This window comes from Ambystoma mexicanum, chromosome 7q, assembly GCF_040938575.1.
Source record: "Ambystoma mexicanum isolate Mex_15411 chromosome 7q, UKY_AmexF1_1, whole genome shotgun sequence".
Classification (NCBI taxonomy): Eukaryota; Metazoa; Chordata; class Amphibia; order Caudata; family Ambystomatidae; genus Ambystoma; species Ambystoma mexicanum.
In genome coordinates this window covers 315404134-315430788 of record NC_090941.1, presented here as the reverse complement: position 1 = coordinate 315430788, position 26655 = coordinate 315404134, and the positions used below count along the sequence as shown (strand labels likewise).

Sequence of the window (26655 nt, the reverse complement as noted above, 5' to 3'; positions counted from 1 at the left end):
GGAGAGACTATCCAAGTTTGACTATGCAATATCCACAGAGAGGGCCCATAAGGAAGCAGACAAACCGAGCAGATTATTATTGTGGCTATGCAAAAAGGAACACCCTAGATCCCTACCCACTGAGCTTAAAGACAGGGAAAGGGAAGGAGTGTCGCATAAGACCCAACCGTCGATCAACGATAACTTCGCTGCCTTCTACTCCAAACTATATGCCCACGATACCCCGGTGCCAGAAACAGATATACGAGATATCCTTGAAGAGATGGGACTCCCCAAATTAACCACAACCCAGATGAAAGCACTAGATGAGGAGATCACAGCAGACAATGTGAATGAGGCAATTAGATTGCTATCCACATGCAAAACCCCAAGAAGTGATGGACTCCCACCAGAGTTCTACAAAACCTACGAGGCCACCCTGACCCCACTACTACACAAAGTTTTTAAAGAGGCGTACAGGACAGGGATGCTTCCAAAATCCATGAATGAAACCTTAATAGTGCCGATTGTAAAATCAAACAAACCCCCTTTAGATTGCGACTCATATCGCCCCCTGGCGATGCTGAACTTTGACAGCAAAATATTGACCACCATACCGGCCAAACATTTGGCCAAAGTGGTGGTGATCCTGGTACACGAAGACCAGAACTGCTTTGTCCCAGGCCGCAACACTACAGCTAACCTGCACCGTCTCCAGCACATTATGACGCAAACAGAGAGCGAGGTCCCCATGGCAATACTGTCGTTAGACGCTATTAAAGCATTCGACTCCATCTACTGGGAATGGCTATAGAAGTTCTACAGGAATTTGGATTTGGGGAGGGTTTTGTCAAATGGGTTAAAGTGCTATACAATGCTCCAAAGGCTAGAGTAAAGACCGGCAAAAAGGTATCTAAGGCTTGGGCAATAAAGAAAGGTACCAGACAGGGTTGCCCTCTGTCACCTATGTTATACATATTCGGATTGGAACCGCTAGCAATATACCTCAGTAAGCAATTCTATGATCATGGGATACGATTAGGGGGACAATACAAAATAATATCACTCTATGCTGATTACGTTCTCCTATACCTCCTATACCTCATGGACCCACATATAAATGCCGCAATAATCCTAAAGGTGCTCGACAACTATGCGAAAGTCTCAGGGATAAAATTCAGCAGGCAAAAGTCCTGCGCATTCCCGCTGGAGAAGTTGAAGGAGACAAGTACATCAGACTTGCCGAATGTGGGGATTGGGTGGCAAACTGAAGAGTTCAGGTACCTGTGGGTCACCATTAAACACACCCCGGAGCTCATGCATGAACGTAACACAGTAATGTAATCAAGGGACTACGCAATTCTAGAGCGGCCATCGTCAAAATGATCGTACTGTCGAGATTCTTATATTATTTCCAGAATTTATGCTACTACATAAAGCCAACGTTCTTTGGGAAACTAGACACATTACTTAAACAGTTCTTATGGGCAAAGGCCCGCCATAGGCAGTCGCTAAACATCCTCACATTACCATATAAAAAAGGGGGAATACAACTTCCAGACCTAGAGGGGTATTACCTGGCGGCACAGCTCAGCCATGTATCTAGATGGTTGTCGGATGACACTACAACTGAATCTAACCTTCTACTGCGATTAATCGCCCCGATGCACCTAAAAGAGATACTGTGGAGCCCCATGGACGATTCAATGCATAGCCCAGCAATAGTGATGGTGGGGAGACAGGTAAGGAAAGGGGTCACATTAAAGTTACACCTTCAACACCCATACACACAGGATATTCCGATGCTAGCGGACACCTGCAAGGCCTTAGCCGATCTTCCTATAACAAGACAATGGGAGAGGGCAGGTCTATATACTTGGGGAGAGGGGCATGTTTGAGGAAGGAGTCTTCAGGGACTTCGAAACAGTGCAAACAAAAGAGGGGCTCTCAAAGGGCCAATTTCTGTGGTACCAACCGATTAAACACACGGCCAAAGGGAAATGGGACAGCTGGCTGGAAGAGCCGGAAACTAAAAGAGATATATGCTGAAAGAGATGTATGGTCTGGGCGACGGCTGGAAACCTGTATCTAGGTTGTACTGCCATTTAGCGGCTAGACCCAATACCTGCAGTGCTGTACTAAAAAAAAAATGGGAAAAAGACTTAATAACCACTATCGCTGATAGGAAGTGGGAGAGAGTACTTGCATATCCTAAGGAGGTGTCCAGGAACGCTGGTGCAACAACGATGAAGCAGACCTCATTCATATGTTTTGGGGGTGCTGGAAGGTGCAGAGGTTCTGGGCAAGAATGGAATCCACCTGCCGCAGGGCAGGGGTCACCCGATACGACTGGTCTCCGAAAGAATGCCTACTGGGCACATATCCCAGATTGAGCTAGCACAAACACATTGTGAAACTAATTGATAAGACGTGCTTACTAGCAAAAATAGCGATTGCAATGGCATGGAAATCGCCTGGGGGCCCCCAATATGATAAATAGATCAAAGAACTGGAAAGATGGTCAAGTGTAGAGAATGTAGCTTGGAGCGCAGGAATCACTGGGACAAAAGGTGACATAAATGTCAAGTTTGACGCATGGAAGGCACTAATCAGAGACATGTTTCTGCCAGCGGACGACATGCCCCCCTGAACTGATCAATACTACACCTTGAACCTGGAATGGAGAGACATGAGGTGACCCTGGAGATGTGCCCCTGATGGGCATCCCCCAGGTAGACTAAGGTAGCACTAGGCTCACGCTCTCACGAACCTACGAACGGCTAAGACACCATCCTGCACAACACAGCCATTGTTTGTTGTTGTTTGTTTATTTGATTCTTGTTTTTTAAGTCCATGAATACTGGACTATGTATTGCTGACACCACTTAACTGCTTGTCATGGCTACATGTTTACAAATGCAAATAAAAACATTTATACAAAAATAAATGCCGATTTCATGCACTGGTAACATACATTTTCCTTTTTCCTTTTCTCCGCAGATGGCCGTAAACCTTTTCCAATAAACCATGGCCCATCTAGCAGTGACACATTGCTAGAGGTAAGAAGTAAAGGAACATGACCTTAGTTTTGATAGGCTTGTCTATTGAATGCTATTCGGAGCTCAGTTGTTGTTCCCGGTTAACCGTAATAATATTACTACACTTTATAGGCGTCATAGGATGTTGATTTGAGCAATATACCTGCCGTTCACATTTAATGCAATTGACAGACATTAGCTACAAGTCAGTTGCCATCTGGAAATCTAACGCTGTGCCTTTTCAAGGAATGGTGCAAACTTGGAAAAGCAGGTTGGATCAATCAAATGATTTCTGTGTTTCCTGGTGTTTGTCAGTGACCACCTTTTTTTATTTTGTATTAAAGTTGCAAAATATGTATAAGGTTTTGCATTGATGATAATAAAAATTTGTACATGTGATAACCATGACAATGAATGTATGCCTCTTGGATTCGTTGACATTCCGTTTTGGCCTTTTGACTGTAATATGTGTGGGAACACTTGCAGGTGCGAGTGCCTTTTTGAAAATAACAATAGTTTGCTACACAGCAACGTTTCATAGACGTATGCAGCAGTGAGTTGATATAAATTGCATACATCAGAATTCTAACTTTAAAACAAGTCATTGGCGATGCTAAAAGCTCTGCCTTTGTGTAGATGTGTATTGCTATTTGGAGGGGGGGGTTGGTGGAGTGATGGAGGGAGTACAGATGAGGGGGAAGCTATGCACTAAAGAAGATTGTTACATGAGTACACCGGACTGGTGCATATCCAGTAATCCTTAAGCAAGATGACCAGGGAGCACTAAGGTCTTAATATCAGTGCGGATGAGACACTGGGGAGGCAGGAATGGAAGCAGCAATGGACTGTCGCCGAGGGACAACAGGAGGGTAAACAGAGCGTGGGGTACAAGCAAGCACTGGTGTCAAAATGAGCATGGTGTTGAAAAGAGGTACAATGGAGACGATGGAGCACTATGGGCGAAACACTGATGGAAAAGAACACCAGCTGAAGAAAGCAGCATTGACCATGGGTGACATAAGCACTCGGGCAGAAGGGGCTCAGGGAGCGCTGGAAAGAGGCTATTTTAGCATTGAGGACGAGGAGGGGCTTGAGGAATCTAAAATACAATCACTGGAAGGCGTGAAGGAGCAGTAAGTGCAGGAGAGGGCCCAAGGAACACTGTGGGACAAAAGAGCATTGGGGCATCGATTGTGCACAGTGGAGACCAAGTCTTAGGTTGATATGTAGGGGTGAAGGAATACTCTGGGCAGAGCACTTGGAGCGGTGGACCAGAGCAGCTCATCTCCACCACCAGCTTGTAACATGGATGGTGAACAGCAGGGCCTCACCACAGAGCATGTCTGGAGAGTGCAGCACACGTGTGTTGAGGGAAAGCAGCATGGAAAAGAACAAGGCACTGGGAAGAATTAGGCACTTCTAAGGCCAAGTTCTGCATCTCTCCTCCTTTCACTATTTCAGCAGCCCAGGCTACTTCAGCTTTCTGTCGCAATGGCACAGACAAACTTGAAATGGATGCAGGTGAAAATCTTGATAACATGGAACACTCTAAAGCACCCTCTGCTTAATTTGATACAGAAATAACTGCGAGTGAGCTAAACTTTACTCTAGCCAGACCTAAACATCTATGCCCCATTATTACTTTAATGGCCAAGTAACTATTATTTATCCAAATTACTTAAATACTACTTTCCTTCTATCCATTGTCGCATGTCAGCAGTGGGAGGCAATTTAATTTGCAGTGTTTTTTCTATACAAACTTGCATGACTGCCATTTGTATATTTTCCACTTTGCTTATTTCAGTGTTGCCAAAGCGCAGTATAGAAAATAGGGGCTGACTAGAGAAAATCAGGTTGAGTGCAAGCTCAGTGTAGTTCTGGATGATTTTCAGTAGGGTCCAGATTGCAAATGTTGTCTTTTTCTGCCACTTTTGCAAATTGCGTGCTTCCGCATGATACCCATGCCAATGTTGGTTTCAGAACCCTAGGTGCAGTCCACAACCATACATATTTTCCCCTACAAATATAGTTTTCGAGTGGATTGTGTCCTCCAACGTATTCCTCATCTTAGATGTATTCCATCCAACTTTAGCTGCTTCGAAAACATTTTCGGCAGAGGGCACCTCGCATCGATGTCGTCGAGTCGATGGTCCTTCGAAGGCCTCCGTCGAGGGTGATGTCATCGGGTATACAAGTAGCACGCGCTGCGCCCGTTTGTCTCAGTTCCGTTTTTCCACGCAGCATGTTTCTTCGGAGATTCGGCGCACCTCGAGTTCTGTGACGCAGTGAATATTACTGATATATATCGATATGTCCTCGTCATCGACGCTGACTACGACCCCGCGATCGGGTTTCAAAAAGTGTAAATCTTGCGGTTCGAAAATGTCTATCAGAGACCCGCACCGAGAATGTCTGTGGTGTCTCGGGGAAGGCCACGACATGGAGGCCTATACGAAGTGTCAGGCAATGACTAGGAAGTCCTTGCGAGAGAGGAGAAAACTACAGGTAGGTCGTAAATCCGACCGGAAAGCCTCTAGCGTCGAGTCAAGGTCCCGTGAGAAGTCTCCTCGACGCAAAAGACATTGGTCCAGGTCCCGAAGCGATTCCCATCGCTCGTCTTCTTCGACAAAAAAATCCAAGAAAAGACACCACTGGTCCTCTCCACATCATCCTCGGACGAATCCCCAAAAAGAATGAAATGCCACACAAAACATTCTTCCTCCGAAGAGTGGGAAGTATTCAGAGTTAAAATGATGGAGATGTTTGAAAAAGCAAAGCCTCAGTTCGCGCCTTCTTCGCAAGCCGGGCGGGAGTGTCATCGCTCCGACACTTGCGTGCCCTCGAGCCCAGGTGATCGAAGAAGGAAGGATTGAGAACCTTCCAGGATTCCGAGAGAGAAAGACCTCTCAAGTCGAGTCAACCGCTCGAGGTCACCGACGCCGGCCGAAACCCAATGCATCTCGATGGGCAAAACTTCGAAGGGCGCATCGATGCCCTCAAAACCGGCTCCATCGACAACTATTCCGTCGATGCCATCAACGCCTTGTCGACGTCGACCCCGAAGCCCTTGGCGCCAAAGATTCCAAAGGCTCCAGTTCAGCCAACTCAGCCAGAAAAAGGACAAGAGAAGGCTGCAAAGCCTGTAATGCCTTCAGGGTCCACTAATACTCCTCTCCCACTTCTCCCAGAAAAGGTTTTTAAACCTCTTCCTAGGAAAGAATTTTTCAAGTGACCTGACCTTGATTTTTGAGGAACAGGAGAGATATGATGAGGAGAATGTACCCTTTGGACTGGAATATGGTACCCCACATGTCCCAGAATGCCTGTTTTCTGAAGAAAGCCGGATGAGGGACCTGGTGGAATCCTTACACAATGCAAGTGGCATTGATACATCTCCTGAAACAGATTTTGGCAGGCCAGAAACAGGGGAGCATGCCAGTCCCTCATACCGTCAACTAATGAAAAAAGTGGTCGATTATTTAGGATGGGCTAGACCACCAACCCAATTCATCCAGGATGATTTGACTGATATATTGGACCATGGTCCCACCGAAGATCCAATCCTACCCTTCCATGTAGCCTTGCAAAATAGCCTTGGTGGCCAAGAATTGGGAGACTCCGGATTCTATTCCTCCAGTGAATAAATCCCTTACTTCAAAATACTGCCCTGACAGTAGAAACCCTGGCTATCTGTCTAAACATCCCACCCCCGAGAGTCTAGTGGTCCAGGCAGCCACAGCTTCAAATAAAATGGCGTACCCTTCTATCCCTATGGACAGGGACGATAAGCGTGTGGATGGCTGGGCACGCAAGGTATTTTCAGCCGGGAGTATGGCGTTAAAATCAGCCAACTCCACATGTGCCTTGGCAAAGTTTTCGTACACTCTGTGGGAGTACATTGCAATGGCGACGGAGCACATTCTAAAAGGGGATGAAAGGGAAGGATTCCTAGCCATTGTTAGAGATGGAAAGGAGGCCATGCAGGAATCCCTTCAATCTGGACTGGACACTGCAGATAGTGTGAGCAGGTCCATGGGTACTAGCACAGTAATACGCAGATTTGCGTGGTTACGGAAGTCGGGTTTCGCACCAGAGGTACAGAACCGCCTTCTGAACATGTTCTTTGACGGGTCTCACCTTTTTGGCAGCAAGGCTGGCGAGAGCCTTGAGAGGTTGCAGACCTCAAAAGCAGCTGCCAAGTCTTTAGGAGCTTCTATTAGGCAACCTCAGCCTTTTCGTGCGCCAGGACAATCTTGGAGGGGACGATCCTATCTTTGCTTCTCCTCATATGGAAAGGCGAGAGGAATGGCCAGTCAGAGGGGCCAGAAAAAGGCCACTCGTGGACGAGGAAAACGTGCAAAGCCAGCTCCAGCTGCAGCCTCTTTGCCATCAGCAGCCGCAGCAACCGCCACAAAACCACTGTGAGGTGTTGCATCACCAGACACCTGTGGGAGGCAGGCTGTCACAGCATCTGCAAGAATGGCGAGCCATTACTTCAGATGCTTGGGCTCTAGAAATAATAGCCCTAGGTTACTGCCTTCCTTGCCTAACGCAACCTCAAAACAATCCACCAGGGAGACACCTTTTGAAGTTTTCAGACCCGCTCCTACAGCAGGAAGTTCTAACCCTGCTGGAGAAAGGTGCTATAGAGCCAGTACCTGTAGCGGAGAAGAACAAGGGATGGTACTCCCCGTATTTTTTGATTCCCAAAAAAGACAGAGGACTGAGACCCATCTTGGACTTAAGAAACTTGAACAAGTCCCTCAGGAAGGACAAGTTCAAGATGGTCACTCTCTCTCGGATCCTTCACAGACTGGTTGGTGTCATTGGACCTCCAGTATGCTTATTTCGAGGGGATTGTGTCCTCCGACGTATTCCTTATCTTTGATAGAAATCCTCCAGCTGTGCTGGCCTCGGAAAATTTTTTCGCCAGAGGGCGCTGCGCGTCGATGATCGCCGAGTCGATGACCCTCGACGGCCTCCGTGCCGACGTCGACGTCACCCTGCCTATAAAGGCCGCGCGCAGCGTCCGTTGCTCAGTTCCGTTTTTCCGCGCTTCGTTGTGCCTCGGAACACCGTTGCTCAGTTCTCGTCGAAGATAACGTATATAATAACTACTAATATTACCTCGATATCGATGGCATCCTCCTCCGACCCGACGACCCCTCGGTCCGGTTTCAAAAAGTGCCGAGACTGCGGGAAGAAAATGTCGTTGACGGACCCTCACAGGGTCTGTTTGTGGTGTCTGGGAATCACGCACCAGAGTTCGGAGTGTGAGGAATGCCTTTCCATGACGGCGAAAGCCTTGAAGGAGCGTAGGGGGAAGCTCGAGAGAGGTAAGTCAATTTTAACTTCCTCGAAAGCTTCTTCGGTAGAGTCGAGACGTTCGTCTCCTCACCATAAAAAAACACTCTCGATCTAGATCACGAAGTGGCTCCCACCACTCGTCGTCATCGAGACACTCGAAGAAGAGACGTAGGAGATCCCCTTCGTCATCTTCGTCGAGTTCTCCTGAGAGAGTTCATTGCCCCACAAAACGCAGCTCGCAAGCTGAGTGGGAGGAATTCAGAAAAAAGATGCTAAGCGTCTTCGAGAAAGCGGCCTCGTCCCCCTCGAAGACAGCTGAGGGTGATACCCCGGGTAAAAAACCCAAAAAATCTAAACGCCGCGAGTCGCAGTACCCGGCGGAAAAGTCAACCCGAAAGCGCCTCGAGCCATCGGGAGATAAAGCATCATCGACGCCATCGTCGAAAACTCCTTCGAAACAGAGGTCGGCGCCATCGACGCCGTTGTCGAAGGATTCATCGGCGCATCAGTCGATCGAGTCGACGCCGACGTCGACGTCGACGTCGACGCCGACGTCGACGCCGATATCGACGCCGGTGAAGGAAAGAACCACGGCTACTCCACAGCCAACGGTTAGACAAAAGACCTCCGACTCGACGCCGAGAACGTCGACGTCGTTCTCGAGCAGGACTCCGATCCTTTCGAGTTCTTCGAGGCCTAGTACACATTTCTCGACACTTTTCACGGCGCCTTCGAGTACTTTCACGTCGGTGTCGACGACATCGACGCTTTCAAGGCCTGTGATGATGGCTCCTTCTGCATTGGAAATGGGGTTTATACCATTCCAAAAACCAAAGTATCCCCCTTTAACCTCGATTTTTGAGGAAAGGGAGGATTCAGATCAAGATATTGATTTACAGAGGACTACATCACCAGAGCCAGAGACTTTCGCCTCTGAGGACAGAAGATTAAAAAATCTTCAGGATGCACTTCAGGAAGCTAGTGGCTTGGACACTTCTCCTGAAGCAGAATTTATCAAACCAGACCCAGGAGAACATGCGGAGACTCCATATAGAGCTCTGATGTCTAGAATCATAGAATTTATGGGTTGGTCTGCACCTTCTCCTGCCTTTCAGCAGGATGACCTCACTGACATACTGGACAAGGGCCCACAGGAAGATCCTGTGGTTCCATTTCACTCTGCTCTACAGAGAAGGATTTTGACAAACTGGGAAACGCCGGAATTTATCCCGGCAGTAAATAAAAAACTGTCAACAAAATACAGGGTGGCTAGTTCTGACCCTGAATATTTGTCAAAACACCCTACTCCTGAGAGCTTGGTTGTACAGGCTGCAACCTCATCAGGCAGCACATCTGCATACCCCACTGCTCCGCAGGATAGGGATGACAAAAAGTATGATGCCATGGCTAAGAAGGTTTTCTCTGCCTGTAGCATGGCGTTAAAGTCTATTAACGCGACCTGTACGCTCGCTAGGTTCAGCCACACCCTTTGGGAGTGCGCTTTTTCAGCGGCTGACTGCCTCCAAGAAGGAGAGGAAAGGGACGCATTTTTAAACATCATCAGGGATGGTAAAGATGCGATGTGCGAGACCCTACAAACTGGCCTAGATTCTGCTGACAGTATCAGCAGGGCCATGGCGGCAAGTACCACAATCCGCAGGCATGCGTGGTTGAGGAAATCTGGTTTTGCCTCTGACGTGCAGACCAGGCTTTTGAATATGCCCTTTGACGGTTCTACCCTCTTTGGAAAGAAGGCGGATGACAGTTTGGAGAAACTGCAAACATCCAAGGCAGCAGCCAAGTCATTGGGAGCTGCTATCCGTCAGAATACCTTTCGTCCTTCGGGATCATCGTGGAGAGGACGGTCCTTTCGTTACTATTCCTCATATGGAAGGGGCAGAGGACGACCGGCTCAAAGAGGCCAAGGAAGATTTACCCGTGGTGGACGGGGTAGGGGAAAGAAAGCCGCACCCGCAGGAGCAGGAGCCACTTTACCTTCGGCAACTGCATCAGCCGCTTCAAAACCACTCTGAGGTCTCCCCTCACAGAACACCAGTAGGGGGCAGGTTAACTCACCATCTGACGGAATGGCAGGCTATTACGTCAGATGCTTGGGCTCTGGAGACAGTGGCCCAAGGTTACTGCCTGCCCTTCCTACATATCCCTCAGAGTCATCCACCGGGGAACAACCCTTTGAAGCTTCCAGATCCGCTCCTCTTGCAGGAGGTTTTAGAACTGCTAGAGAAAGGTGCCATAGAACTGGTACCTGTAGCGGAAAGGAACAAGGGTTGGTACTCCCCCTACTTCATAATACCGAAGAAGGACGGAGGACTGAGACCCATCTTAGACTTACGGGAATTGAACAAATTCCTCCGAAAGGACAAGTTCAAGATGGTGACTCTCTCTCAGATCCTTCAGGCCCTCCAGCTTCAGGACTGGTTGGTATCTCTGGACCTCCAGGACGCTTATTTCCATGTGCCGATCCATCCCAGGCACAGGAGATACCTGAGGTTCGCAATTGGCAGCTCTCATTATCAATTTCGAGTTCTGCCATTTGGGCTAACCTCCGCCCCGAGGGTCTTTACCAAGCTAATGTCGGTTGTGGCTGCAAGTCTAAGGAGGGAAGGGATTCATGTCTACCCTTACCTAGACGATTGGTTGATCAGAGCTGTATCTTCGGAACAGGCTCAGAGACAACTAGATTATGTTTGCCACTTCCTTCACAAGCTGGGCTTCTCCCTCAATTTAAAGAAGTCACAGATGATACCATCACAGAGACTCCAATTCATTGGAGCAGTCCTGGACACTTCCCTGGGGAAAGCCTTGCCACCAGAGGTGAGGGCTCGAGATATTCTGCAGATGGTCATCAGATTTCAGAATGCCCAATATCTCCCAGCCTACGACTTTCTGAGGTTGCTAGGCCTCATGGCATCCTGCATATTCCTCGTGCCGGAAGCTCGCCTGAGAATGAGATCCCTCCAGTGGGCACTGAGAACTCAGTGGTCACAGTTCTCAGGAAGGATGACAGATCTCCTTCGGATCCCGGTCAAAGTAGCCCGAGACCTTCAGTGGTGGGCCTGTCGGGAGAACATCCTGAAAGGAGAAATGTTTTGGCAACCATGGCCGGAGATAACAGTAGTCACGGATGCCTCACTCACGGGGTGGGGAGCTCACGCCAACGATTTGACCATCAGCGGTCGTTGGTCTCCATCGGAGTCCAGACTACATATCAACCTGTTGGAGCTGAGAGCCATCAGACTAGCGCTGAAGGCTTTTCTGCCGTCTGTACGGGGAAGAAACGTCCTAATAATGACGGACAATACAGTGGCCATGCACTACCTCAACAAAAGAGGAGGCGTAGGCTCACTACCACTGTGCAGAGAGGCGATGCAGCTCTGGTTTTGGGCAATTCAGGAAGGAATCTCTCTATCGGCAATTCACCTAGCCGGAGAGAAGAACTTGACAGCGGACGCTCTGAGCAGGCAGAGCACAGTCTCTCACGAGTGGGAGATAGCTCAGGAAGTCCTTCAAGAGATCTTCGCCCTTTGGGGAACCCCTCAAGTGGATCTGTTCGCCACCAGTATCAACAGGAAGTGCGACAGATTTTGCTCAAGGGAATTTCCCCCGAGAGGAGCTCTAGGAGACGCGTTCGTAGTGGACTGGGAGTTCCCACTTCTGTACGCGTTTCCTCCGGTCCCTGTCATTCCTCAAATGATCAGGAGGTTGAGAAGGTTTCGGAAGACCATGATCCTAATTGCCCCGGATTGGGCCAGGAGAACGTGGTACCCGGACCTTCTAGACATGTCCATCTGCCCTCCAATTCGACTGCCATACAGAGAGGATCTTCTCTCGCAGAAGGAAGGTCAGGTTCTCCATCCAGCCATCAAGACCCTCAACCTTCACGCTTGGTGTCTGAAAGGTTGAGGTACAAGGATTGGGACCTTCCGGATGATGTTATGGAGGTGTTGCTTTCGGCCAGAAGGCCGGCTACTAAAACTCTATACCGCTGCCGTTGGAACAAATTTTGCAGCTGGTGCAGAGAAAAGAATATTGAACCCTTTTCTTGTGGTACACCTATGGTGTTGTCATTCTTACTTTACCTGGCTAATTCAGGCCTACAGATTGGCACAATTAAGGGCTATCTCGCAGCGCTATCAATCTTTAAGCGCACTGCAGAGGAGCCTTCATACTTCAAAATTCCATTGGTAATACAATACCTAAAAGGATTAACTAATGTTTATCCCCCGAAACCTTTTCAAGTTCCCTTATGGGATTTAAACCTAATTTTAAACTTCCTAAAGGGTGCCCCTTTTGAACCACTACACTCTTGTTCATTGAAGCTTCTCACCCTCAAAACTGTTTTGCTAATAGCATTGACATCTGCTAGAAGGGTTAGCGAGTTGCAAGCCTTATCGTGTAAACCTCCACATACAATCTTTTACAAGGACAAAGTTGTTCTTCAGGTGAAGCCTAGCTTCCTCCCGAAGGTAGTCTCGGAGTTTCACATCACTCAGAAGATTACATTACCTTCTTTCTACCCTCCTCCTCATCCGGGGAAGGAGGAAGAGAGACTGCACAGGCTGGACCCTAAGCGAGCCTTGAGCTTTTATATCAGCAGATTGGCTAAGATCAGACAAGCAGACCAACTCTTTGTAGGTTATGCAGGACATAAGTTGGGCCTTCCAATAACAAAACAAACCATCTCCAGATGGATTATTTTAGCCATTCTGGAGTGCTACAAATTGGCAGGAAAGGAGCCTCCTCAAAATATAAGGGCTCATTCTACCAGGGGTATCGCAACATCCTCAGCCCTTCAAAGAGGGGTGCCAATTCGAGATATATGTGCGGCTGCCACATGGTCGTCCGCACATACATTTACCAAATTCTATAGCCTGGATTCCTCCTCTAGTCAAGAAACTAGATTCGGCAAGGCTGTGTTACACTCTGTCCATTCTTGAAGGGTAACATAACTTTTATTACTCCCGCCTCCAGTCACAATACCACTGCTATGGGAGTCTATCAAAGATAAGGAATACGTCGGAGGACACAATCCCCTCGAAGAACTAGTTACTCTTACCTTGTAACGTTCTTTCGATGGGATGTTCCTCCGACGTATTCCTTATCGACCCTCCCATCCATCCCCGCAGTATGACTTCCTGTGGGTTTACAGCCTATGCTCCTTCAAGGTGATTAGTCTAATCCAAAAACATTACTGGGGACTACAAAACGGAACTGAGCAACGGACGCTGCGCGCGGCCTTTATAGGCAGGGTGACGTCGACGTCGGCACGGAGGCCGTCGAGGGTCATCGACTCGGCGATCATCGACGCGCAGCGCCCTCTGGCGAAAAAATTTTCCGAGGCCAGCACAGCTGGAGGATTTCTATCAAAGATAAGGAATACGTCGGAGGAACATCCCATCGAAAGAACGTTACAAGGTAAGAGTAACTAGTTCTTTCATGTGCCACTTCATCTCAAGCACAGAAAATACCTGAGGTTCGTAGTTGGCGACTCACACTATCAGTTTCGAGTCCTGCCATTCGGATTGACCTCCACCCGAGGGTCTTCACCAAGTTAATGGTAGTGGTGGCAGCACACCTCAGGAGAGAGGGGATTCACGTCTACCCCTACCTGGACGATTGGTTGATCAGGGCACGTTCTGCCGAACAAGCACTGGTTCATCTGAAAGTCACCTGCCACTTCCTCCACAAACTGGGCTTCTCCCTCAATTTCAAGAAGTCACAAATGACACCTTCCCAACAGCTCCAGTACATAGGGGCTGTATTAGACACATCCTTGGGAAAGAGCTTGCCTCCCAAGTCGAGGGCTTAAGACATTCTTCAGATGGTTTCCAAATTCCAAAATGTCCAAAATCTCCAGGCCTACGACTTCTTAAGATTACTCGGCCTCATGGCATCCTGCATCTTCCTAGTGCCAGAGGCACGCCTGAGAATGAGATCCCTTTAATGGGCTCTAAAGACTCAATGGTCTCAGTTCTCAGGCTAAATGAAGGATCTTCTTCAGATTCCGAACAAGGTTCGGCAGGATCTTCTGTGGTGGACTTGCACAGAGAGCATCCAAAGGGAAGAACATTTTTGGCAACCGTGGCCGGAGATTACAGTAGTGATGGACGCCTCTCTCATGCGGTGGGGAGCTCATACCAACGATCTGACAATCAGCAGTCGGTCTCCATTGGAGTCCAAACTACACATCAACCGTTTAGAGCTGAGAGCAATCAGACTAGTGCTGAAGGCTTTTCTACTATCTGTCAGAGGAAAAAATGTCTTGATAATGATGGACAACATAGTGGCCATGCATTATCTAAACAAAAGAGGAGGTGTAGGGTCACTACCTCTGTGCAGAGAGGCAATGCAGCTCTGGTATTGGGCAATTCAAGAAGGAATCGCCTTACCGGCAGTTCATCTAGCCGGGGAGGAGAATATGACGACGGGCACTCTGAGCAGGCAGAGCACGGTGCCCCACGAGTGGGAACTGGCTCAGGAAGCCGTTCAAGAGATCTTTGCCCTTTGGGGAACCCCTCAAGTAGACCCATTTTTTTTTTAAATGTTTTATTAATTTTATTCAAGCCAAACAATACAAACAAACCCAACACGCAGTGCAGTTTACAACAATTCCATTAAACACTATATGTATTTCCATTTTTGTCACTGCCCCCCCAAGTCCCACCCTCCATTATGAGCCTATTTGTACTTCGCATTCAGTATCTGCTACATGTGGCCGGGTCTCACTATACTCGTATTCCGTTGGGTCCGATATAGATCCGAACAGTTCCGCTATTAATAATTTCCATGCCATCAGGGTACCCACTTCTTCCTGCCCACTCATGTTGCTCGCCTCCTGCCATACTACCGTTTCGGCCTCCGCCCATTTCTGTAACTCCTTCCACCATACCTCCACCCGTGGCTTGTGGCACTTCTTCCATCCCATGGCGATCCTCTGTTTTGCTAGCACGTATGCCAAGTCTCTCAGTTTCTCAACATGTTTAAGTTTCCGTGGTCTGGGGAACCCTCCCAGCAAGCAAGCCCAGACCGTATCTGTGACAATCGTGACCCCCTTTGTCGCTAATTTCTGTGCCACTTCACCCCAGAAACATTCGATTACTGGGCATGACCAAAACATGTGTGTCATGTCAGCGTTTTCCATGTCGCACTTAGGGCACGCCCGTCGCCCAGCATTTCGGAACTTGGATATCCTCAGAGGGGTCATGTATGCTCTATGCATTATGTACAGCTGTATTTGTTTAAGTCTGGCGTTTCTTGACACTTTCTTATGATATCCCAGGGCGCGCTCCCACATCCCATCTCCCATTGGGGCCCCCACCTCCTCCTCCCAATCAAGTCTCAAATGTGTCAATTCCTTCCCAACCTTGGTCATCACCATCTCATACAATCTAGAAATCTCATGCCCCCCTTCCGATATGTCATATATTGCCCCCACAGTAGCATCTGGTTCCTCTGCCAACACTGTTTCAGGCCACGTTTTCCGAATTTTCTGAACCATCCTATGGTATGTAACATATTGGCCAGGATGTAATCCCACCTCCTCCCCAAGTTCTTCAAAATCTCTAATGGTCCCCTCTTGCCAGATGTCCCCTAACGTTACCAGCCCCACCGATTCCCAGTAGGTTCTGATAATCACCCTCAGCTGCTTGTCCCCTCCTGCTAAAGCGACCAGCGGTTCTTGCGGGGAGCACGGGAATGGGTCCTCCATCATCCGACACGCTCAACGCCACATTTTCCACCCCAGCATCATCATCCTAGGGCGCTCTTTCATATCTGACTCAGGCAATCATATCATTTCCCTTAAGTAAAATGGGGTACAAACCCGCCCAAACAACCTATGTTCAGGGGTCGCTTCGTCGGAGAGCCAATTGGCCACATATTGTAGTTGACTCGCTACATAGTAGACCTCAAAATTGGGCAGCTTGATACCCCCCTTTTCGTAGAAGTTCTGCAACTTCCATAGCGCTACTCTATTCCGGGTACCATTCCATAGGAAGTCCCTACACACACTATTCAGTTTAGCAAAAAACTTCCTGGGTATCATATGTGGGATATTACTAAAATAATGTAAAAGCCTAGGTAGGACCACCATCTTAAGCATTGCCCCCCGTCCCATCATAGCTAGGGGCAACTTCTCCCAAAACTTCATGCATTTCCGGATTTTCTCAACAGCTACCTCGGTGTTGTGCTTATGTTCCTCTTCCGCCGTGTGATACACATCTATGCCAAGGTAACGGAAAGAACTAATCACCCATGGTATCTGTAACACCGGCAACCTTTCCTCCGGGGTCCCCTTATAGCTACCTAGCGGGAATATACTAGATTTTTGAGGATTTACCGCTATGTCGGACAACTCCGCGTACTTCTCCATCACTTCAAGGATATATTGAAGATTCTCTTCCGGGTATTTCAAGTATAGTAATAAATCATCCACATATAAGGATATTAGATGCCGCTCCCCCCCCAACCTCAATACCTATCGTATCGTATTGTTGCCTGAGGTATATCGCTAGGGGCTCCAGGGCTAGAATGTAAAGCATCGGGGACCAGGGGCACCCCTGCCTGGTGCCTCTACTAAGCTGCCATCTCTCGGATATCACTGATCCCGTTCGAACTCTGGCTAGCGGCTCGCTGTATAGCATTTACGCCCACCTGATATAACCCGGCCCTGCTTCGTAACCTCCCAGGGCCGCTAGCAGCCATGGCCACTTAACGGAGTCAAAAGCTTTTACTGCGTCTAGGGATACAATCGCCATTTTGCCTTCATTCCTTTCCGCCCATTCGATCACCTGGTGGAGTCGCCTATGATTGTGGGTTATATTCCTATTCAGGACATAGCCCGTTTGGTCTGGATGAATTAATTTTCTAATTACTCTCTGCAATCTGTTTGCCAGGACCGCCGTCAGTATCTTGCTGTCATGGTTCAGCATCGACAAAGGCCTGTAGGAGCTACAGCTATACCCCGATTTGTTGGGTTTAGGGAGCGGTATTATAATCGCTTCTCTGAGTGACTCCGGCAACCTTCCCATCTCAAACGCTTCGTTAAGCATGTCTAGCATTGGGGGAGGCACTTCTTCTCTATATACTTTATAAAATTTGCTAGGGAACCCGTCTGCTCCTGGGGTCTTACTGTTGGGCAACTGCCTCACAACCTCCTCCAACTCCTCCAAGGTAATTGGTGCATCAAGCTCTTCTCTTTCCTCATCACTTATCTTGGGCAGTCCTAGATCTTCTAGTGTTTCTGTTATGTCCTCCTGACTACCCCCCTCCTTGTCCCCGTATAGCACCCTATAATAATCCGCAAATTCCTTGTTGACTCCTTCTTGAGTGTCTACTACATCGCCATCTTCTCTAGTTATTGTCCTAATCAGGGGTCTAGGGGTTTTGCTCTTGTACAGCCACGCTAGCAGCCTACCCGTTTTATCTCCTCCCGCGTGCTGTCTTTCTACATACTTTTTATAATTGAGGTTAAAGAGCCTTTCCCAGTGTTCCGCACACTGCTGCCGTAGTTCAAGTACTAGCTCCGTGTCCACACTGCCATTTTCTAATGTTCTTTCTAGTTCATCTTCAACTCTTTGTAGGTCAGCCAGAACCCCACCTTGCAGGCCCTTTGACTTAGCCATGGCTGCCCCCCGCATCACCACCTTAAAAGCTTCCCATAGTGTACCCGCCGAGTCAACACTACCAGTATTCGTTTCAAAATAGTTAATGATCTCATCTCTTATGTCCTCTTGAAAGACCGGATCTTTGAGTGCCTCCGAGCGGAGGCGCCATGTCGGGATCCGAGCCCTCGGGGGGCAGTATTGCCACCCGAGGACCAGGGGCAAGTGATCTGAGAGGACCCTCGCCTTATATTCTATTTGAGTGCTCTCTGCCATTACTTCCGGCGTGGCAAAGACGTAGTCCAATCTCGTGTGTAGCTGCTGCGGGGCTGAGTAATGCGAATATTGCCTACCATTGGGATGTTTTGTTCTCCATACATCTACCAAGCCGAAATCATCTAGTAACACCTGCAATGCTTTGGCCGCTGGGGTGGGCCTGTCAATCCTGCTATCAGATCTGTCCACCTTGGGGTTCATTACACAATTGAAATCCCCGCCCCAAATAACCACGTTTCCCACACACATACTAAGGTTGGTGCACAGAGTCCTGAAGTATGCCGCCGTGTTATGGTTGGGGGCGTACGTATTTACGATGCATACCTCTTTATTCTCCACCAGCCCTCTCAATATAACCGTCCTCCCGTCAGTTTCCGCCACTTCCTGCAGTAGCTGAAACAGGACATGCGGGGCCACCCAGACAAGCACTCCCCTAGCGTAAGCAGAGTACGACGAACCCACCACAATCCCTTTCCATTTTTTCCCAACTAGCTCCACCTTCTCCCGCGTCAAATGCGTTTCCTGTAACAATGCAACATCTATCTTTTGCCTTTTCAAATACAGCATGACCTTATTCCTCTTCATATAACTGTTAAGACCCCTGACATTCCACATTAATATCCTGAGATCTCCCATAGCGCACTGATATCTTCCTCCCCCATTTCCAACCGAACCCTCCCGGTCATGCTATGCAGATACAACCCTTCGGCTCTTCCATGTAGGCTCATGTTTAAACTTAAACTCCCCAAATCTATGTACACCCCAAACTTCCCACCTCCCTTCCCTCCCCCCACCCAACCCTTCCCCAACAATGCCCCCTCCAACTGTTTCCCAGCTCCATCCCTGGATCTCAGGCACCCCCACATCTAGCCCTGTCCAGCACAAGCTTATGCTCAGGGCTCAGTAGAGTGAAGCCGCCCTAATTGCCACTTAACTATTAGTATTTCGGGGGTGGGTTGCTTCCATCCTATTGCTCCTATTTCCAAATTTATTAAGCATTGTGTTAACCCTATGCAGCTTCCAATTACATTTTACCCACTATATTCCAGTCCATGTCGAGCACAAGGCCCGAATGCTATCCAGTGTTCAACCAGTCTCGCTTCCCGGTATAATCCGGTACCCCCTCCCATTTACCCCCCAATGTCCGTGGCACCAGTTTTTTAGTCATCCTGTTCCTGCCGGTCACGGCCCACTTCTTGTTCCGGGCAGCCTTGCAGATCCAGCCACGTTACCACCTCCTCAGGAGTGTCAAAAAAAAGCGCTCTGCTCTTATGTAGCACCTTCAGCTTTGCCGGGTACAGGAGCATGTACTTGATGCCTGCTGCTCGTAGCCTCCTCTTGACGGCAACGTAGCTGCTTCTCAGTCTCTGCACCAGCATCGTGTAATCCAGGTATGCAGTAATGTTGGCGGGTGCTTTCTGTATTGTTCCACCTTTACGAAAATATTCCAGGATCTTCTCCCTATCTCTATAGTTCAAGATCCTCTCGATGATAGGTCTCGGCAGACCCCAGGTCATGGTTTCCTCATTAAGGCGCGGTGCGCCCGCTCCACCGTGAATCCCTGCGAAAGCTTGTTTGCTCCTATTTCTTGTAGGATCATGTTTTCCACGTAGTTTGTAGGGTCTTGGCCCTCCTCCCCCTCCGGTAGGCCGACCACCCGTATGTTATTTCTCCTCGCTCTTCCTTCTGCTTCTTCGACCCGATTTTCAAGGTTGGCAACCTGCTGTTTGAGCACATGAACTTCCTTTGCATTATTTGTGCTAACATCAGTATTGGTCTTTACGGCACTCTCCAGCCCACTTGTTCTCTCCGCTAGCCCCCTGACATCTTGCCGTAACAGGGTAAGTTCAGTCCCTACCACATCAATTTTGCCCTCCAGGGCTGTCTGTAAGTCCGCCATTGCCGCGCCCCACTTAGTGCTCAGCTCCGATATAGCCTCCAGGTTCTGGTGCTTATCTCCTTCTGGAGCTTCTTCAGCAGTAGTCGCAGCCGCGCTCCGCTCCGATTTTGTAGGGGTCCTCTGCGTTTTCGCGAAGACCTCCATTCTGGGTTGTTTGGTCTTGGTTCTCAGGCCTTTCACCGACATGATGCAACCTTGCCAACGTGTCTGGCTCCGGCCCGGTGCTGTTTAGTTGTTGTTCGAGTCATTGGGGTCTCCGTATATCAACCTACACCAATTGTTGCACATGAAATTGTTATTCGGGTGGAATGTAACTTCCCGCTTCACGATTTCCTCTCAGTGTCCGTGCCTGTTATCCGTCTTCTGCATCTTCGATGCTTCTTTCTGGTCTCTGCGCCTATCAAAGGCTGGTGGTACATACAAGGTGCATATACCCATTTGCTGCGTCTGCGGGCCGCAATGGTTGATCTAAGCAGCATATGCGTCCCAATCCTTATGAGGCCGCTTCACGGTCCACCAGTGTAATCCTTTGTTCAGGAACGGTTGCCATTTTATTTCGGGCGGTACAGATCTCTGCGTCACTTGTTTTGTCCGTATTTGCTCTTCCACTCCTCAGTCCGGCTTCGGGGTGTAATCCCTACGTGCCCGTCGCTTCCAACCTATTGTGGGTTTCGTGTATACATCGTCCCGGTTCAGTGGGAGCGCCAGGTGGCCCGACGCTGTATACGTCCTCGTCAGTCCGGGCTATTCGTGAGCTTCTCTCAGGTAACCGGCCACTCACTGTTCCATCAGCTGCTGCACGCCTGCAGCCCATTCACTACCCACCTGGCACCCGATTTCAAGTGCCGCCGAGGGTCTCTTTGTGTTGGCACGCCGCCATCTTAGTATCAATTGCACCGCTCCCAGATCAGGACACAAAGTAGCCTAACTCCCTCTGCTGTGTCCACTTTCTCCCGCCGATACGCTCATCTGCTGCCGGAGGTGTTCACACAGATACAGTATCTTTTTTCTGCTGGAATCAGCTGTCAACACATGCGTTTTGCTTCGGATCAATAAGTCGGATCACGGAGCTCCAAGGAATCGCAGCCTACTCCATGGCTGCATGGCCACGCCCCCCCAAGTAGACCTATTTGTGACCGGAATCAAAGTGCGAAAGGTATTGCTCAAGGGAATTCCCCCTGAGAGGAGCCCTAGGGGACGCGTTCGTGGTGGAGTGGAACATCCCACTATTATACGCGTTCCCTCCGATTCCCGTCATTCCTCAGGTCATCAGGAGACCGAGACGGTTCGGAAACCACATGAATTGCCCCGGATTGGGCCAGGAGAACGTGGTATCCGGTCCATCTGTACCCCGGTACGTCTTCCTCAGAGAGAGGACCTTCTCTCACAAATGGAGGGTCAGGTTCTCCATCGAGAGGTCAAGATTCTCAACCTTCACGCTTGGTATCTGAAAGGCTGAGATACAAGGATTGGGAACTTCCGGATGACATCGTGGAGGTGTAGCTTTCGGCAAGAAGACAAGCAACAAAATCTCTATACCGTTGCCGTTGGAAAAAGTTTTGCAACTGGTGCAGAGAAAAGAATGTTAATCCTTTTCTATGTTCTATTCCGGAAGTACTGTCCTTCCTCTTCTCCCTAGCACATAGACGTCTAAATGTTGGGACCATTAAAGGTTATCTTGCAGCGCTTTCCATCTTCAAGCGCTCGTCGGAAGAATGCTCCTACTTCAAAATTCCTTTTCATAAAAGGACTCACCAATGTGTTTCCTCCTTATCCTTTCCAAGCACCAATTTGGGATCTTAATCTGGTCCTAAAATTCTTAACGTGTGCCCCTTTTGAACCCTTGCACACTTGTCCATTAAGATTACTGACATGGAAAACTGCCTTCCTAGTGGCTTTAACATCTGCAAGAAGAGTGAGCGAATTGCAGGCACTGTCTTCTGAGCCACCCTATACTGTGTTCCATAGGGACAGAATGGTATTAAGGGTTAAACCCTTATTTTTACCTAAAGTTGTGTCTGATTTCCATTCAAATCAGAAAATTGTTCTACCCGCATTCTACCCTCCACCTCATCCTAGTAAGGAGAAGGCGATATTGCACAGGTTGGACCCGAGAAGAGCTCAAAGCTTTTACATTTCTAGGCTTTCCCAGCTTAGGTGGATAATCAACTTTTCATTGGCTACACCGGAAGGAAATTGGGTCAATCGGTGTCAAAACAAACCATATCACGTTGGATTGTGCTTTGCATTTCAGAATGCTACAAATTAGCAGAGAAAGACCCACCAAAAGGCTTAAGGGTCCATTCCACCAGAGGAATCGCCTCTTCGACAGCCCTTCAAAGAGGTGTTCCCATAAAATCCATTTGTGAAGCAGCAACTTGGTCTTCGCTGCATGCCTTTTCAAAATTCTATAGTCTGGATGCTTCCCAGTATAAGAAGCTGAATTTTGGTAAAGCAGTACTATATTCAGCCATTTAAGGGTATCAAAAAATCTACTCCCTCCTCCAGAGAATTGTCCATACTGCTTTGGGAGTCTATCTAAGATGAGGAATACGTTGGAGGACACAATCCACTCGAAGAACAAGTTACTTACCAACTGGTAACGTTCTTTCGATTGGATGATCCTCCAACATATTCCTCATCGCCCTCCCAGCCTACCCCTCTGTAGATTTTTCCGAGTTATTGCCACTTCAACTCTCGCAAGGCTGATACCTGACTACTGGCACAATCTACACAGTAGAACAAGAATGAGGGGGAAAAACGGAACTGAGGCCAACGGGCGCCACGCGTGCTACTTGTATATTCGATCACATCACCCTCGACGGAGGCCTTCGAGGGACCATCAACTCGACGACATCGACGCACGGCGCCCTCTGCCGAATTTTTTTTCTGAAGCAGCTAAAGCTGGATGGAATACATCTAAGATGAGGAATATGTTGGAGGTTCATCCAATCGACAGAACGTTACCAGTTGGTAAGAAACTTGTTCTTCTGTCTGGCATTGAATGTTATGTAGTGATGGGGACAGCAGGTGTGTGGATGTGCCTTTAATCACCTTAACCCGCCAGGACCACCACTTAAGAAGCGTGTGCACATTTGTATGTAAAGCCAGTTTATTGTCCAACCGTCCAGGTAGAGGCTAGATGATGCTGTAGAATCAAACTAACCGGAGTCTCTCCAAATCACACAAGTTGACACATTATACACATTTTTGCAACAATTAAAACACTACCATATATTTCATTACAAGCCACCCCAACGTGTCATTGGTGAAGACCTATACAAAAGAAATCCAGTCTTTCTCCAATGCCCTGTTCTCATTGGTCACAATAATCTTAACTATCCTCTTCAGTTCATGTGTACAACACACCCTCTTAGGATTTATCTGTGGTAGGTTGTGACATCATCACATAGTTACACCTTCAAGTACACACAATGGCACATGGTTTGCATGAATACTTCAAACAATATGAGGAGTGGAAGAATAAACGGATTCCCTTTGAACTGGCGATAACCATCACACCCACCCTGACTTGTTGGCCTCTCTGAACACTCTAAACGACTACCAATTCAACATGCATGGCCTCTGGTCACATCCTGAGAAAACAATCAAAACCCGTCAAGTATCGGTCACTCTGGCCTTCACTTCACCCAAAGTTTATTGTTGGTCAAAGCTAATGGCTGTATCCCCCTGAACAATAAATAACAAACTCCCATGCACTTAAAAAGATTACAGCTTACTTCTGTGATACTGCCAAGCCATAAAAACCCTGGCCAGCTTGTTGGCCGGCAATCTGCTAAGGTCGTAGTTACTAATTATTTCTCCTCTGGTCTCCGAAACCCTGCTAAACCAGTTTTTCCCAGTCAATTAAAATTCACTTTGCGAACCCCTGACTGCAGAGTTTAACACATTTATAAAAAGAGCCCATATATATATAAGTAAATTCCCCATGTGTGTCTTTCAGTGTGCATGTATGTTTAATAACTACTGTGTCTTTTTCACATGGGATTTCCAATGACCAGTCCTCTTCTTCGCATGCGCATTATGAAACTACTCGTTGCCTAGCTTCTAGGCACCTCGTAGCCCACCATATCTAGATTGTGTTTATATTTCATTGGCGATTTTGACATTTATCTTCCTGCATTCATGCAATTCTAAAATGTATCAACTTAAACACTTAAAGTAACATATATTTCATTCACATTAACTGCGCTCAATACATATAAAATTACTACATTGCGCCAACTTCACAGACTCCCCAGTCACAATATGGCATGCACAATGTGAACCCCTCTTTCTCGGTGGGACCTTTCCTAACCACCCCAAGACATGAAAGGGACGAGATCTACTGCCTCCAACAGCTTAATTTTGTTTTTTGTCAGAAACCACTCTACTGCCGCGGCTATGAACATACGCGCAAAGCAGGGGATCTTTAACCTATTGTATTTGATCATCAGGTATAAATGACAACTGATGATTCCTAATATAATTACTTTAATTCTTAAGAATGCACCTATTGGTACCCTCATCACTTTATTTTTACGGAGTAGTATACTCGCTCCCATCAAATCTTGACCAGCATATATGTGATGTTATCTGGATATTTAAGTGGTGAACCATCATGGTATTTATGGTACCTTGAAGCTAAAATGAAGCCCTAAATAGTCTTTGTTGATTTTACGAAATCCGTTACTAGGAGTTGCAAGTGTATGTAGATGACAGTGGGAATATTACTTTTACTTTGCACGTCTAATGTGCTAAATTTTGTCATCGCTGATATGTGCATGTAGTATGTTATTTTTAGAACTCACCCTGTCTTTAATGTTTCCTGATTCCCCACTGATCGTTGTGCTCTCTGCCCCTCTTCATTGAACCCTTCTGCATAATAATCCCACTCTGCCCGGTGGAAAGGCTGTATATTCTTCCTCAGCTTCTCCTCACTTGCATTGCCCCCAGCACAAAGAAGCTTCTAGTATTTTGCTATCCTAGGAGGCATTCATGTGCGTGGCCTTTTTCCAGGGGACAGCTTGGTTCTGCGTTTGTTCACGGCCTATGTGCAATGCTGTGTTCTGGTCGGATGGTTGGCCCTGTAGTGCAGCAAACCTATGGCCATAGCGCACAAATCGCACTGCCGTGAGTGGAAAAAGAAAAGAGTCTATGATATGATATAATAGGTTATTTATAACGCACTGAAAACCCAGAGGTTTCTAAGCGCGACCCGGGGCTCGAACCTGTGGTGCTCTGTGTCGTCTAGCTTCCAAGGCGAGCATGTTGCCCCTAAGCTATCCTCCTGAGACAACACTGGCTGCATTGAGGCAACAGACGAAAAACTGAAATATCTCTACAGTTCCATAAACAAGGTATCCATATTCAGATGCATAGCTGCCTGAAGGAACATATCTTTATACATGTGCTTCCGTAATAATTAGTAATATTTTTTCACATTAATTTTTGCATACAGCATTTTCACTTTTGTCTTTGCATGCTGAAGAAAGACTGGTGTTAATGATTTGGGAATTACCATTAAAAAACGCAGCATCCAAGACTAACAGATGACGCTAAAGTTTGTGTCTCCATTAGGTTGATAAGAGATAGATGCATTGTTGTGTGGTGTGGTGCGTTGTAAGCATATCGACCAATCGAGTCGACCAAGTGATTTGTGTGAGATCGGGACGTGAGATGCAGGAACAATTGTTGAACGGCATCAAAAGTATGCCACAATGCAAAGAATCGCTCAACAGCACTTTCCTCTTCCTGGAGCTCCTGATTACTGGGAGATGGCATGTTGTTGCAAGAGGTTTAAGGGAGAGCTATTGGTATGTGTAGGCAGACTTAACGGTCCTCTTGTCAACTTAGCAATAGCCACGCCATCTAACAGCATCTTTTCTTTAAGTAAATGTATAGAAATATATTGTAGTTTTTGATGCAAGAGTCATCTGTTTTTTAGTTCTTTTTTTTATTGTATTTAATCCCATCTGATTTTTTAACAAAAAAAGGTAAAGGCAAACTTGAAGTTTCATTGTTGTAAAGTCAAAGAAAAAAGAGAGAAAAGAAAAAAGTCTTAAGATCTAACATTAGTTCAATGGTGCAGTTAAAAAAAAGTCAGGTTTTGAGCCGGAAGCATCACTTTAGTAATATGTTGCATAATGTTCACTGTTGCCAGTAGCCATGCCGGTCTGTCTCCTCCAATTAGTTTATACCAGCAATTCTCCTCATTCTGAAGAGTAAAATTTGAGATGGCATCTTTCAAATATAGAGAGCGGATCTCTTGTGTTGCCGGACAGGTCAGGAGCAGATGACGGATAGTTTCCTTTTTTGTTGTTGACTTGCAGAGACGATAAAAATTTGTCAAGGCTGAGCCTCTGATGGCTAATGTTTCGTTCGTTTACAGTAAGTTCAAACACATTTTTGAGAAAGTTACACGCTGACCTGCTCGGAAATAAATTGATGTAAGATTGTAGGGTATCCAATTTCTTAAAAATCGGAGGAAGATGCGTGGTGAGTTTGTGCTTGCCGTTTCTAAGGTCTTTAT

The 26655-nt window shown here is 47.5% G+C and overlaps 1 protein-coding gene across 1 annotated transcript in view; it reads left to right on the top strand.

The window, feature by feature from the left end:
• UCHL3 (ubiquitin C-terminal hydrolase L3) overlaps positions 1–26655 on the top strand; it is a 726647-nt gene that overhangs the window by 611172 nt on the left and 88820 nt on the right. The window contains exon 8 of the mRNA XM_069639381.1: positions 2980–3038. Within this exon, the coding sequence (XP_069495482.1) occupies positions 2980–3038 (59 nt within the window). The remainder of the gene's footprint in view (positions 1–2979; positions 3039–26655) is intronic.